Below are 16,141 nucleotides of genomic sequence, written 5' to 3'. Positions count from 1 at the left end.
AGATCTGAGCCCTGCCGAAAGCAGTGTCGATTGCTTTCTGCACCAAATTTTAGCAGCGCCATTAAATGTAGGCCCCATTGCAAAGAGAAACTGGGAGCTCACAGCTTAAAGTGTGCTCCAGATCATTCATTTGCAGCAGGGCTTGCTTTTAGCATGCTTTAATTCCGATGCTGAAAGCAAGTCCTTCTACTTTGTTTATTTGTTTGTGTGTTTATAATTTTGTGAAAACCAATAAAAAATTTTTTGAAAAAAATAAAATAAAGTGGTATAAAAGTGCTGTAAATATACCGTGCAGATAGAGCTACAGAGCTCTCTTCTCCCCCCAAAAAAATTATTTATTCCCACACAGCCAAACCTGCCTTGGCTGCCAGGGGCTGCCATAAATAACCATAATTACGGGTGAACTCTGAGCATTTGAGCATGGTGTGGAAATTACAGCTTCTCGCGCCGATGTGCAGAGAGTTTTCCTTTAAGGATCTTCTGGCTGAAGGCAATACAGTGCGAAGGAGGAGGTGTGGGACGAATCACTCAAAGGAAGGGGAAGGGAAAAGAAAAAAAATAAAAGGCAGGAAAAGTTACTCCCAGAGAAAAACGCAGGGCTCGTCCTTTACCCTGACGTCAGATCTGTCTTCAATAAAACCTCCCTTGGAGCCCAAAGGGAAAAGTCAGACCCACTGTCAACCTCGGCTGCGCTCTGCATTCCCTCAAAGAGGTGCCTAATTTGTTCCAAAAGGAGTTTTATTTTTCTCCTTTTTAAAAGATCTGGGTTCAATCAATGTCTTTCATCCTGGCTTCCAGTGATGAGGTGGCTTTTGCCCTGGATTCTAGCAACCAACGGCATTCTGCAGGTGGGTCTTCTCCTTTTTCCTCTCGAATATTTGTCTTTTGCAACCTGGATGAAAGGAATGCAAAAGGCTGTTTTCTACAGGATGGGTGGCGTAGAATGCAAGAACAAAAACCCTGCGTATCTTACTAGCAATAGAGTTTGGGGAAAGAAGCAGATGAAAAGAGGGGGAGAGGTCTGGTCTGGCGAGGAAGCAAAGCCCTCTTCAAAATGCATTGTGCCCCAGAGGGAATATGTTGAGGTTTTCTTGACAGCTCAAATGATGATTGAGTGATGTGGGAAGGAAGAACTCAGACGCTGCTTTAGGGACAGATCTAATTTCTGTGCAGATCTCGCCCTGTGCCACTAGGGTGGTCTTGAGATGCCAGGGTGAGTTTTGAGAGTGCCCTGGTGTCCTAAAAAATAAAAAATTGAGAAAAAGAACAGGAGATGCAAGAAGTGATATTCAGGGGGAAAGCTCAGCAGAGCCTAAAGGAGGAGATGGAGAATATTGTTTGGCTGTTGAGTGAGGGGGTGAGTGAGCCCCCAGACACACCACACGTGGCAGCAGCTGTGGGGATGATGCAGCGCCGGGAAAGGAAAGCAAAGAGGGGTCAGCAAAACTGCAAATGCTTTGCATCGGGAAGGAGAGCTGGAGAAAAGCAGTGCAAAAGAGATCTGGCCAAAGAGCTTGCAGGAGAGAGTGAAGCGGTTCAAAGAGGCAGACGGTGTTTTTGTTCATCGTGAAGATTTATACCGGACAGCAAGCTTTTTCAGATGCACATCCCAGGGCAGTGTCATAATCAGGTAGGGAAATAGGAGAAACTGCTGCATGACATGCAGTCTGGACACTGGGCATGCAACGTGTTACTTAAAATAATGTTGAGTAATGTGCAGTTTTCTTTTATGCTTGGAATATACATGCTTTTGCAGCGGGAGGTGATATATCAGTTTCCTGGGGTGCTCAGGCAGGCCAGCTGGCAAGGCGGAGTGGCAGCCTTGCAGGTCCTCCGGGGCTCTGTGATTGCAGCCTAACACAGCAAAGCACATTCAGTCGTCGTCCATCATTGGCGAGCAAGAGAGGGCTAGGGATGTGTACTACCAGGCAGATTTTACTTAAGGAACAGGAACAGCAGCCACCAGTAAGTTCTTTATACCGCTCTTCCTAAACTGACCCGTTGTGGAGCAGCAAGCAGCAGGAAGAGTCTATCTTAGGAGCGAGAAAAACAGAAACCCTTTACAAGGGCCAATCCAAGAATAGCTCCGGGAGATTTAAAAAGAAAAGAAAAGAAATTGGAGCTTTCAAAATCATAGGAATGATGATGAATGATGGCACAATCCCAGGAACAATGGAACTAAGGTCCTTTTTGCATCCTATCCATCACCCTAATTGCATCACAGTCGTACCTTGGATCTCAAACACCTTGGCTCCTGAACAAATCGGCTCCTGAACGATCGAAACCTGGAACTGAGTGTTCTGGTTTTTGAACATTCTTTTGGAAGCCGAATATTCAACGGCGCTTCTGGGGCTTCCGATTGGCTGCAGGAGCTTCCTGCAGCCAATCAGAAGCCACACTTTGGTTTCCAAACGTTTCGGAAGTCGAACAGACTTCCGGAACAGATTCTGTTCGACTTCCAAGGTACGACTGTACTTGCAAACAGGCTGTCGTTGCTGCCTTGTTTAATGACAGGCATGCATAGCTGTCAACCTCCCCCCTTTTTAAAGGGAAATTCCCTTATTCCGAATAGGATTCCTTGCAAGAAAAGGGGAAAGTTGACAGCTATGCAGGCATGGGAGAGCGCCATTTGCACTGAGACTGCTGTGCATGGACAGGGGAGGTTTAACACTTCACCCCAGCCACGATCTTGATGAAAATCCCCAGTGCAAGCTTTTCTCCCTAAGCATCAGGGATTCCCAATTCCCACCTGCAGCCGGCAGAGACCGAAAAGGCTCTCAATTGTGCTTTGAGGGATGTAGGCAATACTGACCCAATGAAAGCAGCCTCTGCAAAGCTGCCTTTGCAGCCCCTCTATCAATGGCTCGGCCTCTCTTCTTCTCCCTCCTGGGCACTGATCAAAATGAGCATCAAGCTGGGACAATGCCTTATACTCAGTCCATCCAGCTTAGTCCTCCAGGTTTGCCAGGAAGCTGTTTTCCCCCAGTCCTACCACTAGGGGTCAGACCTGGGACCGTCTGCATTCAAAGCAGATGTTCTACCACTGAGCTATGGTCCTTCCCCTACAGCTGCCCCTCCACTTGTTCTCTATGGTTGAGCTGGCTCTGTGGGCGGAGTCATCGTGAGCCACTCTGCTTTTCTCCCTCGTTGCTTCTGCCGTTGTTTATTTCTAGAAATATCCCTTTAAATGGCAAAAACAGTTGTGTCCGTGTATAAAATTTATTTCATTAAATGTATACACTCCTTGAGTGTTAAAAAAACACACCCAAAACACCCTCAAAGCTGTTTGCAGAAAGATAAAGGTAAACATAAAGGGACCCCTGACCATTAGGTCCAGTCGTGACCGACTCTGGGGTTGCGGCGCTCATCTCGCTTTATTGGCCGAGGGAGCCGGCGTACAGCTTCCAGGTCATGTGGCCAGCATGACTAAGCCGCTTCTGGCGAACCAGAGCAGCGCACAGAAACGCCGTTTACCTTCCCGCCGGAGCGGTACCTATTTAACTACTTGCACTTTTGATGTGCTTTCGAACTGCTAGGTTGGCAGGAGCAGGGACCAAGCAACGGGAACTCACCCCTTCTGATCGGCAAGTCCTAGGCTCTGTGGTTTAACCCACAGCGCCACCTGCGTCCCTGTTTGCAGAAAGATAGAACAATAAAACCAAGAAAAATGACAAAACAGTGGTTTTCAACCAGTGTGCTGTGGCACCCTGGGGTGCCTTGAATGATGGTCAGGGGTGCCGCGGGAAACACTGACCTCTGTCTCTCTATCCTTCCCTCCCTTCTTCTGATGCCCTCTCACATCTCTGCCTCCCAAAGGCATGCATAGCTGTTTGTTGCAGCAGCCCTGACTACAAGATCCCCAGGCGAATGGCGCTTCTTGGACTGGCCAGGGGGTGCTTCCCAGGCCCCTGTGGGGCATTGTAATGAGGCACCTCTCTTTGGGGTGGGGAGGGGCAGCTGAGACACAAGGGGTGGCAACTGCGGCTGCCCAAGGATAAGGGAGAGGAAAGGAGGCTGAGGGAACCCTCCACAAGGGAAGGTGTTTGAAAATGGATGAGAGGCTGTTGGCTCTGCAGGCAAGGTGTGATGTAAGAAAGCCTTGGACCTGAGAAAGGTTGAAAACCTCTGATTTAAAACAATACAATAAAATAAAAGACTAACACAGATTAAAAATTGCATCAGCATTTCTAAATACAGTGGTACCACGGGTTACATACGCTTCAGGTTACATACGCTTCAGGTTACAGACTCCGCTAACCCAGAAATAGTACCTCAGGTTAAGAACTTTGCTTCAGGATGAGAACAGAAATCATGCTCCAGCGGCGCAGCAGCAGGAGGAGGCCCCATTAGCTAAAGTGGTGCTTGAGGTTAAGAACTGTTTCAGGTTAAGAACGGACCTCCAGAACGAATTAAGTTCTTAACCTGAGGTACCACTGTACCTGGGTAAGGGTAAAGGTAAAGGACCCCTGGACGGTTAAGTCCAGTCAAAGGCGACTATGGGGTTGTGGCAGCGCTCATCTCACTTTCAGTCTGAGGGAGCCGGCGTTTGTCCACGGACAGCTTTCCCGGTCATGTGGCCAGCATGGCTAAACCGCTTCTGCTGCAACAGAACACCGTGACGGAAACCAGAGTGCACGGAAAGGCCATTTACCGTCCCGCCGGAGTGGTACCTATTTATCCACTTGCACTGGTGTGCTTTCAAACTGCTAGGTTGGCAGGAGCAGGGACCGAACAACGGGAGCTCACCCTGTCACGGGGATTCGAACCGCCGACCTTCCAATCGGCAAGCCCTAGGCTCAGTGGTTGCCTAAACAAGCATGCTTTTAGCAGGTGCCCAAAAAACCACAGTGAAGATGCCTGCTTGAAATCAAGAGGCAAGGAGTTCCAAAGTTCAGGTGCTGCAGCAGCAAACAATTGAGTGCTTACAAATGCAGAGCAGGTATTATGTGGTAACAGTAGTAGACCCAATTCCTCCAGCTGAAGAGGTCGAGTGGGCACGTGTGGGGTAAGGCCACCTCATAGGTAAACTGTATCTACATTCAGGGATTGCAGTTTCTAGCACTTCTCTTCTGTGTCATTCGAGAGGTGCTTCTAGCCTGGCCATCAATTCAGCCCCACTAAGTTTATTACCAAAACTTAAGAGTTCATTCTGAAACAAACACAAAAATTCCGAATGGAAGGCAGTCCAGTTTTAGAATAAACTGAATTCCCATTAAGGGAAATACTCTAGAGATGTCTTCAAGTGCTTAGCAGTCCACTTTGAAAACCAGAGGTGGTTGTGTAGTTAAGCTTATTTGTAGTGCTTATTATGGTGTATCCTTGCATAGCTCAGTTGGTTAGAGTGTGGTGCTGATAACACCAAGGTTGCAGGTTCAATCCCCATATGGGGCAGCTGCAAATTCCTGCATTGCAGGGGGTTGGACTAGATGATCCTCAGGGTCCCTTCCAATTCTACATTTCTGTGACTCTGTTATTCTAAATGGGGCTTGGAATGTTTGCAAGGGAGCCTGTGTTTCATCCGGGGCTGTGACCAGACCTCCCTCCCTTGTGGCTGGAGCTGTGATCCCCTGAGATCGTCCTGCTGCACTAATAATAATAATAACTCTGGGCGGCTTCCAACAGAATATTAAAATCCAATAACCTATTAAACATTAAAAGCTTCCCTAAACAGGGCTGCCTTCAGATGTCTTCTAAAAGTCTGGTAGTTGTTTTTCTCTTTGACATCTTACGGGAGGGCGTTCCACAGGGCGGGTGCCACTACCGAGAAGGCCCTCTGCCTGGTTCCCTGTAACTTCACTTCTTGCAGAGAGGGAACCGCCAGAAGGCCCTCGGTGCTGGACCTCAGCTTCTGGGCAAAATGATGGGGGTGGAGGCGCTCCTTCAGGTATACTGGACCGAGGCCGAGCACTGGGTGAAGACCCTCCTTGGAGGTTTTTCAGCAGAGGTTGTGTGGCCCCCTGCCATGTAGGATCTAGCTGAGATTCCTGCATTCCTCAAAGGTCCCTTCCAACTCTACACTTCTATGGTTTCTTGAAAGCTTCTCTCAGAGTTGTTAAGTCTACCTGGTGCTTGTCGATCAATTACTTTTGAATCAAGATGAGTACCTATAGAGGTACAGTGATACCTTGGGTTAAGTACTTAATTTGTTCAGGAGGTCCGTTCTTAACCTGAAACTGTTCTTAACCTGAAGCACCACTTTAGCTAATGGGGCCTCCCACTGCCGCCGTGCTGCCAGAGCACAATTTCTGTTCTCATCCTGAAGCAAAGTTCTTAACCCGAGGTACTATTTCTGGGTTAGCAGAGTCTGTAACCTGAAGCGTATGTAACCCGAGCTACCACTGTAAAGGTAAATGACCCCTGGACGGTTAAGACCAGTCAAAGGCGACTATGGGGTTGTGGCACTCATCTCGCTTTCAGGCCAAGGGAGCTGGTGTTTGTCCACAGACAGCTTTCCGGGTCATGTGGCCAGCAGGACTAAACCGCTTCTGGTGCAACGGAACACCGTGACAGAAGCCAGAGCACATGGAAACACCATTTATCTTCCCACTGCAGTGGTACCTATTTATCTACTTGCACTGTTGTGCTTTCGAACTGCTAGGTAAGCAGGAGCTGTGACTGAGCAACAGGAGTGTACTCTGTCGCGGGGATTCGAACCACTGACCATCGGATCGTCAAGCCCAAGAGGCTTAGTGGTTTAGACCACAGTGCCACCCGCGTCCCATGCAATTACGTATAGAACTGCATCACTTGCTATTGAATTCTTAGTGTTTGCTTTCATGCCATTGTGATTTTTGACAGGATTCTCTATTGATGGAATTGTGGCTTGCCTGTTTTTAATGCCTTGGCATTATTGCGAGCTGCTCTGGACTCAGTGCTTTGCGGTTGGAGAAGTGGCATGCATCCTGCTGGTGCTTCCTTAGAACGAAGTTTCTTGCAAGGCAACCTAGGAAGCTGCCTTGTGCAGTCAGACTAATGGTCCTTCTTGCTCTGCACATAGCTGTCAACCGTCCCTTATTTGGCAGGAAAGTCCCTTATCCCAGCACTGTGTCCCGCTGCTGTCCCTTATTGATGATGTCCCTTAAATTTCCCAGGTTTCAAAGGAAGCAGCTCCTCTCCCTCCCTCCCTGCCGGCCAGGAAGGAGGGAGGCTCCAACTGTGTTGCTTGGCTGCATTGCTCACCCAATAAGGAGTCTAAGAACGACTGGGGGGTGGAGCTTGCACGCCTTGTGCCGATCAAATCGGCCACGTTACCTGGGGACTCGCCTTTGCTCAGCGCTTCCCAGCGGAGAGGTGACGGTGGTTTTCCTTGCTGCATCCCCTTTGCCGGGTTGCTGCGCTGTGGGAACCACCGCTTGAGGCTTTGTTTGGCTGCTGGTTGACTAAAATCCCTTATTTTGGCTGCTGGTCCCTTATTTTCAAATCTGTAAGTTGACAGCTATGGCTCTGCATCATCCACCCCAAGGATGAAGAACCTCAGACCAGTGGGCCAAATGTGGCCCTTTGGGTGTGTTTGGCCCCTGGGACTCTCTCTCTCTCTCTGCCACCACACCCAGTCCTTAGCCCTCCATAGGCTCTGTTCTGCACTCTCTGCCAGCTCCTTTGCCCGACTGGGCTGTGTCCTTGAATTGCGATCACGCCTCTTTCTGGGATGGATGGAGAGTAGAAACCTCTGCCTTTCGCATGGCTGGAATTCAGCCTGGTGTACGAAAGGGAGAGTTGCGTCCATTTCTCTGCCCTCTTTCACCCCTGGCCCCCGTACCACAGGCATGTGGCCCTTGGAAAGTTGCCCAGGATGGAATGTGGATCTCGGGCTGAGACTGTTCCCCTGACTGGGTGTGGCTCTCCAGTGCGATACGATAATCTTTATTGTCATTGTCCCATACAGAGCAACGAAATTGAAAATCTACATCAGACATTCAGAAACCAACAAGCCTGCTATCCCAGCTCTCCCAGCCTGGTTAGCCCCCTAAAAACTCTGATACCCCATTTTTAAATACAATATACTCCCACAGAGACTACCTTACACTGCCTTTAAAACCAAAATCACATTTGGGTAGAAAATGTTTCTCAGGCAGCTAGTCCTAGTCTTTATAACCCTGTACCTTCTTCCAGAAGGCAGAAGCTGAAAGAGATCATTTCCCGGGTGCGCACTATCCTGCACTATCTCTGCAGCTTTCTTATAAAACCTGGAAGCATAGATTTAATCCAAGGTGGGAAGAGTGCACCCAATTATTCTCTCCACAGTCTGTACAACCCTGGTTTTGCATAGAAGCAAGTGTTCTTCCACTGTGGTGGATCTTCTGTGGCTCATCATATGCCTGTGTGTGTGAGAGAGAGAGAGAGGGGGGGGGGCATTGTTCTGTGTTCAAGATGTCTGCAGATTCACAGATTACCTTCTTTATAGATTGAGAATCCCAAAGCTGGGACAAGTCCTGACGCGAAGCTATTTTTACAGACTCAACTTCACTCTTCCTCATTTTCCATTTCACTTCATTGATTAGACTTATTCGTCGCCTATCTCCCAAACGACTTACATCAAAAAAAAGAAAAGGGGGAAGGGATATTCAATATATATTACCATAGAGGAGGAAAGCAGGGAGAATACATTAGTAGTTCATATAATATAACAACCATAAAACTCAAATAACAAACAAAGCAATACTGAGAACCACTAATTCACAAATAAACAAACATAAACAAAACCTCATCCTCCCCTTAGTCCAAAAATCGTTCACCTCAAGCCAACAATCTCCCCCCTTTAACTTCCCCACCCAGAAGTCTGATGTCAAGGCCAGCTGTTGCAACTCAGTGGGTGGGGGAGTCCATTGTCCCCCAGGGGTGGTCCAGCATCTTTCCTCTCTCTTCAGAGGGGAGCAGTAGCAAAGCAAGACCCACGGCCTTGGGCTTGGCTCACTTCCTTGAGTTTTGCATATGCCGTTGTGTTCTCTGCCATGGATATCTTAGGCTGATGCAGAGACTACAGACCATCTAAGTGTCCCTATTTTCCAGGGACAGTCCCGGATTTACAGAAGCTGCCCAGGTTTCTGATTTGATCCCGGAAAGTCCCACTTTTCCTTAAAGGTAAAGGCAAAGGGACCCCTGACCATTAGGTCCAGTTGTGGCCGGACTCTGGGGTTGCGGTGCTCATCTCGCTTTATTGGCCGAGGGAGCTGGCGTACAGCTTCGGGTCATGTGGCCAGCATGACTAAGCCGCTTCTGGCGAACCAGAGCAGCACACAGAAACGCTGTTTACCTTCCCACTGGAGTGGTACCTATTTATCTACTTGCACTTTGATGTGCTTTCGAACTGCTAGGTTGGCAGGAGCAGGGACCGAGCAACGGGAGCTCACCCCGTTGCGGGGATTCAAACCGCCGACCTTCTGATTGGCAAGTCCTAGGCTCTGTGGTTTAACCCACAGCACCACCCGCGTCCCTTCCGCTTTTCCTTAGGACATCCCAATTTCCAATGTAGAAATTTTGGAGGGTATGGAATAGAATGTCCTTACTTTCATTGGTGGTAATGTTGGAGGCTCTGGAGACTAGTTCAAGTAGAAACCTCCCCATCTGTAAAATGGGTACTTCCCCATCCCTCAGAATATACTTAATTCCTTAACCGTAGGCTAGAAGTGTGTGGCATGACTTGAGTATGTGACTCACGTAAAGCATCCAAATCAGCTTTCTGCGTAAAAATATATAGACTTCACGAGCTGAAATCTGCGTAAAAATATATAGATTTCGCGAGCTGAAATCTCAGAAGTAGCCGATAGATGTCAAGGGACTACAACTCCCATGAGTCCAGCCAGCATGGCCAATGGTTAGAGATGATGGCCAGTGATCTGGAGGACCCCACACTGGCTGTTTCTGCTATACATGCTTATCATGAAATAAATGCAGGGGAATTAAACAGGGGTTATTTCTGAGTAGAGATGCATTTGACTGCACCCAAACTATTAAATGGAAACCAAGCAGCGAAAAGAGCGCTATGCCCTGCTAACGTAATAAGGGGTGTGGACTTAGGAATTCAGCTGGGCTCCATTGTACACACATACAGCTATTGGGTACACAATGTTTATTCTCTTTTATAGATGATTTGCCCAATGAGGCAGAGGAGCATGCTGACTCTTGCAACGAAACATCCCCCGGCATAGCTTCTGTCTCGCTTCCGGGACGTCTGCGATCTAGCAGACTAAACAAGTTCAGCAGAAAATACTCTAGACATCCTGCCGGTGAGTGGGAGGGGGGACGGAGTAAATATGTGGCATTATTTTTATTTTTACCCAAGCGTAAGGCAGCACCTCCCACTCCGCGGACTTCAAACATGCTTGCTAATCTCCTTTCATTTTGTGCCAAATTTCCCCCGTACGTAACCTCGGCTCTGCTGAAACATCCCACTTTCAAACAGCGGGAAAGGTCACTTGCTGTTAATCAGAGCTGGATCCAGTCCTTTCTTCAAAAAGCAAGAATAGGGAGTTGTTTCATTATCCACACAACCATTCGGAAAGGGTTGATAGTGTCTTGAGCAACGTGTGGCATTTGAGCGTGGAACCTGAACTCGGATCCGCTGGTCTATACTAGAGTTGAGCGATATATTGATAAATTATATCGGAGCTCCACCTGCCTGCCTAAGGTGGGGAGGAAGAAGCAGCTGAGATGCATTCCAGACATCGTGATATATCAGCATATCATGGTAATTAGCTGCTGATATCTTCTTTGGCAATCACTCGTAGCTGAGTCAGATTGTCTTCCATAAACATAGTTTTAAAAGTGATTCAGTAAGTGACTGTGGAAGCCAATTCTGTTTGTTTGTTTTTATAAATAATTTTTATTGAGATTTAAGATCACCCACCAACACCCACCAACACCAGTAAAACATCAAATCTTATTATATATATCCTACTTTATGCTCCGTAGAGCTGTTGACTTCCGTCCTTCCCTTCCATCAGTTTTCCTATTCTATTCTATAGTTCACAGTTTCTTTGATTAGATATTACAACATGACATAAGATTTACTTCAATCCTGCCAAAGTTTTCAAATTTGTACAGTTCTCACTTATATAGATCAAAAATTTACACCATTCTTTTTGGTACTTTGTCTCCTCCTGATTGCGAATTCTGTGTGTCAATTTAGCCATCTCAGCGTATTCAACCAGCTTTATCTGCCATTCTCCTATTGTCGGCATCTCCTGTTGCTTCCACTTTTGAGCTATCAGAACTCTAGCTGCTGTTGTTGCGTACAAATATAATATTAAGAAGACTGATCAAAGATTATATTTGTGGAGGCCAATTCTGGATCCACACATACTTCCACAGTGGGGACATTGGTTCCCGGATGGGAGTTGATCACGGTGAGGGTTTGCCTCCTGCCACTACAAGTTCTCACATCTATCGGTCGGGCAAATTACGTGGAAGTCCACATGCCTGCGATGTGCAGATTAATCATCATATTCTTATTTGGTGATCACTTGTAGCAGAATAAGATTGTCTTCCATAAACACGGTTTTAACAATGAGTCCGTACGTGACTGTGGAGGCCAATTCTGGATCCACATGTCCTTCCACAATGGGGACATAGGTTTCCGGGCAGGAGCTGATCATGGTGTGGATTTGCCAAGCGTGCCTTCCTCTTAGCACATTTCTTCCTTGCGTCCTGAGTTCAAGTGTCTTCAAAGCCCATGACACCTTTGGTAAAGGTTGTTCTCCAACTGAAGCGCTCGCAGGCCAGTGTTTCCCAGTTGCCGGTGTTTATACTACATTTTTTTTATGATTTGCCTTGAGACAGTCTTTAAACTTCTTTTGTTGATCACCAGCATTACGCTTTCCATTTTTTAATTAGGAATAGAGTAGTTGCTTTGGAAGACAAGAATCAGGCATCTGCTGCTGATATATTACGATGCTGAAAACCAAATATTGCCCAGCCCTAGTCTATACCCAAGATTCTGTCTAGTGTAAAGGTTAAAAAAACTAAAGGGCCTCTGGATGTTGAAGTCCAGTCAAAGGTGACTATGGGATGTAGCACACATCTTGCTTTTCAGGCCAAGGGAGCCAATGTTTGTCCACAGACAGCTTTCCGGGTCATCTGGCCAGCATGACTAAACCGCTTCAGGCACAATGGGACACAGTGACGAGTATCCACCGCTTGCCCTACTGTTAGGTAAAGCAGTGGGGGATTTTGGAGCTCTAATATTTCAGTGGTGCCCTGTGCGATGCTAAAACATGGTGCACCCCCCCCCCAGCTCTCGCTCTCCATTCTACAGCATTGCTGTGGCGCCCCCTGCTGCTCTGGAGGAACTCCCACTTCGCTCAAAAGAGGCCAGTCCAACTCTACAACTCTGTGATTCTGTAATTTCTGTATCTATAGCCTTAATCGTTGTCCTCTTGCCTCAAAATCACCAGTGCAATTGGGACTGATCTGGACTGAGAGCCAAGTAGATATGGGCTTTTTAATTGCACGTGCAATTCATCTTTTAAAAAAACCACAACTTTTAATATGCTTGTAGCTAGTAGGGGAGTTTGAATCCCCCTCCTTAAATTGTGAGACACTTTGAGTCCTGATTCTGGGGGAAAGTCAGGATATATTATGTAGGGAGAAAAGGGTTAGGGGGATATAATGCTTTGTCTCCCACTATGGATCAAGTTAAAGCCATGGTTTTCCCAGTAGTGATGTATGGAAGTGAGAGCTGGACCATAAAGAAGGCTGATTGCCGAAGAATTGATGCTTTTGAATTATGGTGCTGGAGGAGACTCTTGAGAGTCCCATGGACTGCAAGAAGATCAAACCTATCCATTCTGAAGGAAATCAGCCCTGAGCGCTCACTGGAAGGACAGATCCTGAAGCTGAGACTCCAATACTTTGGCCACCTCAGGAGAAGAGAAGACTCCCTGGAAAAGACCCTGATGTTGGGAAAGATTGAGGGCACAAGGAGAAGGGGACGACAGAGGACGAGATGGTTGGACAGTGTTCTCGAAGGTACAAACATGAATCTGACCAAACTGCGGGAGGCAGTGGAAGACAGGAGTGCCTGGCGTGCTCTGGTCCATGGGGTCACAAAGAGTTGGACACGACTAAACAACAACAAATGGATCAAGGCCCCTATTTGCTTCTATTTCCTATGCAGATTGAAACTCTCCTGTTCTTGCTACTATCCTGATCCATATCTGAGCTTGCAAACTGTGTGCCAAAATAACTCCTGCACTAAAGTGCACCTAAAGGGCACAAATATCGAGCTAGCATCTTGCCGATTTTGGAGCAGAATACATTAGCAGCACCATATCCTGCCATGCTCTCAACTGAAACTCAAGGAAGATGTGGCCAGTGAATTTTTATTTCTAAAGGAGAACCACAGCAACTAGATACCCCAGCAAAATGTTTTCACCTTCCACCCTGCCCTCCTTCATTCTCAGTCTAGTCTTTCAAGCAAAGCGTGACCTCAATTCTGCCTCAATGCTGCCCCCTTATGTTTAAATGTTTCTTTTGTCTTTCTTTTTATCAGGGGTCAGCAAACTTCTTCATCAGGGGGCCGGTCCACTGTCCCTCAGACCTTGTGGGGGGGGCAGGACTATATTTGGGGGGGGGGGGTGAACGAATTCCTATGTCCCACAAATAACCCAGAGATGCATTTTAAATAAAAGCACACATTCTACTCATGTAAAAACACGCTGATTCCCAGACCGTCCAGGGCTGAATTTAGAAGGCAATTGGGCCAGATCCGGCCCGTAGGCCTTAGCTTGCCTACCCATGCTTTTTATGATAAAGTTTTGTTAACACTTTTTGCACCACAATAAAAGGCAAACTTTGTTGTTTAGTTGTTTAGTCGTGTCCGACTCTTCGTGACCCCCTGGACCAGAGCACGCCGGGCACTCCTGTCTTCCACTGCCTCCCACAGTTTGGTCAAACTCATGCTGGTAGCTTCAAGAACACTGTCCAGCCATCTCATCCTCTGTCGTCCCCTTCTCCTTGTGCCCTCAATCTTTCCCAACATCAGGGTCTTTTCCAGGGAATCTTCTCTTCTCATGAGGTGGCCAAAGTATTGGAGCCTCAGCTTCAGGATATGTCCTTCCAGTGAGCACTCAGGGCTGATTTCCTTCAGAATGGATAGGTTTGATCTTCTTGCAGTCCATGGGACTCTCAGGAGTCTCCTCCAGCACCATAATTCAAAAGCATCAATTCTTCGGCGATCAGCCTTCTTGATGGTCCAGCTCTCACTTCCATACATCACTACTGGGAAAACCATAGCTTTAACTATACGGACCTTTGTTGGCAAGGTGATGTCCTCTGCTTTTTAAGATGCTGTCTAGGTTTGTCATTGCTTTTCTCCCAAGAAGCAGGCGTCTTTTAATTTTGTGACTGCTGTCATCATCTGCAGTGATCACGGAGCCCAAGAAAGTAAAATCTCTCACTGCCTCCATTTCTTCCCCTTCTATTTGCCAGGAGGTGATGGGCCCAGTGGCCATGACCTTCGTTTTTTTGATGCTGAGCTTCAGACCATATTTTGCGCTCTCCTCTTTCACCCTCATTAAAGGGCAAACTAATTACACACAAAAAAGAAAAAGTAAAAATGAAGGGGGGGGGGAGAGAATAGAGAAAAGATAGAAGAGATGGATAAGTACAGAAATCTCTCTCACAGATACATCTTAAGTTTTGTCCCTCTCTTCTCCCAGCCTCTCACTTCCTGAGTGGGAGCGAAAGAGAAACTGCATGTTCCCCACAACCAGTGCAATGGTTCCAGTTGCAAAAGGAACTGAGATGCAATGAAAACCAAGCTACTCCACAGCTGTCTGGGTGTGCCAGAATTCTACCCACTGTTTCTCTTTCAAACACGGAGTCCAGAACTAATAAGCAGAATCCAAAAGCCACAATTCTGAGCCCTTTTCCAGAGTCGGCCAAGTGCAACCTCAGCCAAGGCAGTCTTGTTGACTAAATTTCCAACCGAGGCTATTTCTGCACAGATCTCTGTGCTCTTTACAAGGTGAAGAAAAGGAGAATTACAAAAAATAAAAAATACAAAAATGTACTGTTTGCTCTCAGGTTGCACTTTCTTGTTGATGCAGCTGCATGTGTTCCACCTAGATAAACAGCTCGACTTGAAACAGGGCATTAAAAGTGTATAATGTTTCTTAAACTTTCTGCCCTCCGTTTGTTTTCCATGCTGAATTCATGCTGGGTGAGATGCAGTCGAAATTACCGTGTTTTTTGCACCATAACATTCACTTTTTTCCTCCTAGAAAGTAAGGGGAAATGTCTGTGCGTGTTATGGAGTGAATGCCTGCGGGTGGCGGGGGGGATCTGCTGCAGTCGTGAGCAGAGGATCCATGGTTCCCCTTCCTTCTCTCCTCCTTGGTTACAAAGCATGGATCCACATGGATCCTCAGGATTTTTGCATTGGGCTACTCCAAACTCACTGTCAGATCACATGTGGCCACAGCATCAACCACAAAAATCATATATCCACTATTTCGTTTAGAATATTTTTTTTTTCTTGTTTTCCTCCTCTAAAAACTACGTGCGTGTTATGGTCTGGTGCGTGTTATAGAGCGAAAAATACGGTAATTGTGCCCCCCTTCCCATTGATTTTGAGTTGGTAGATATTTAAGCCTTCTACAAAGGGTAGGTGACCTTTCTCAGCCAGAGAGCTACATTTCCTTCTGGGCAACTTTGAGAGGGCCATATTATTATTATTATTATTATTATTATTATTATTATTATTATTATTAATCAGCAGCCCCATCATTATTTGGACACTTCCTTTCATCCATAGATCTCAGGACGGTTCACAACATAAAACCACAATACAGAAACCGCAAAATACATAGTAAAAATAGTTGGTAATGGGCTAACAGGAACGGCATCACAAAAGTCAACTCTGAAACCCTGGCAACATCCTTCGTTCCTTGCAATCCCTGACTTTTTGCAGACAACCATGTAATCAAGTCGTTGAGCTTTGAGGGACTACTTAAGTTTAGGAAACACTCACCCCAGTCACATATCTTCAGGGAAATTCAACAGAAGAAGAATCTGAGCAGGTAGGGGAAATGGCTGTATAGGGTCATGTTTATTGTATGCAACAGAATATCTGTCCAAAATGGAGGAGGAGATGGAGCAATGGACGTAAAGCTTGCTTTTCTACATTAGGGTAATTCTTAAG

General features: G+C 46.8%; 1 protein-coding gene across 1 annotated transcript in view; it reads left to right on the top strand.

Annotated features, from left to right (window-relative positions):
• The first annotated feature begins 552 nt into the window (after positions 1-552).
• The window catches only part of CCN4 (cellular communication network factor 4), a 36,289-nt gene continuing 20,700 nt past the window's right edge, over positions 553-16,141 (top strand). Inside the window, exon 1 of the mRNA XM_028736117.2 lies at positions 553-848. Within this exon, the coding sequence (XP_028591950.2) occupies positions 801-848 (48 nt within the window). The 5' untranslated portion in view covers positions 553-800. The remainder of the gene's footprint in view (positions 849-16,141) is intronic.

This window comes from Podarcis muralis, chromosome 8 (assembly GCF_964188315.1).
Source record: "Podarcis muralis chromosome 8, rPodMur119.hap1.1, whole genome shotgun sequence".
NCBI lineage: Eukaryota > Metazoa > Chordata > Lepidosauria > Squamata > Lacertidae > Podarcis > Podarcis muralis.
The sequence above is the reverse complement of the archived record's forward strand: the minus strand, read 5'-3'. Positions and strand labels throughout refer to the sequence as shown.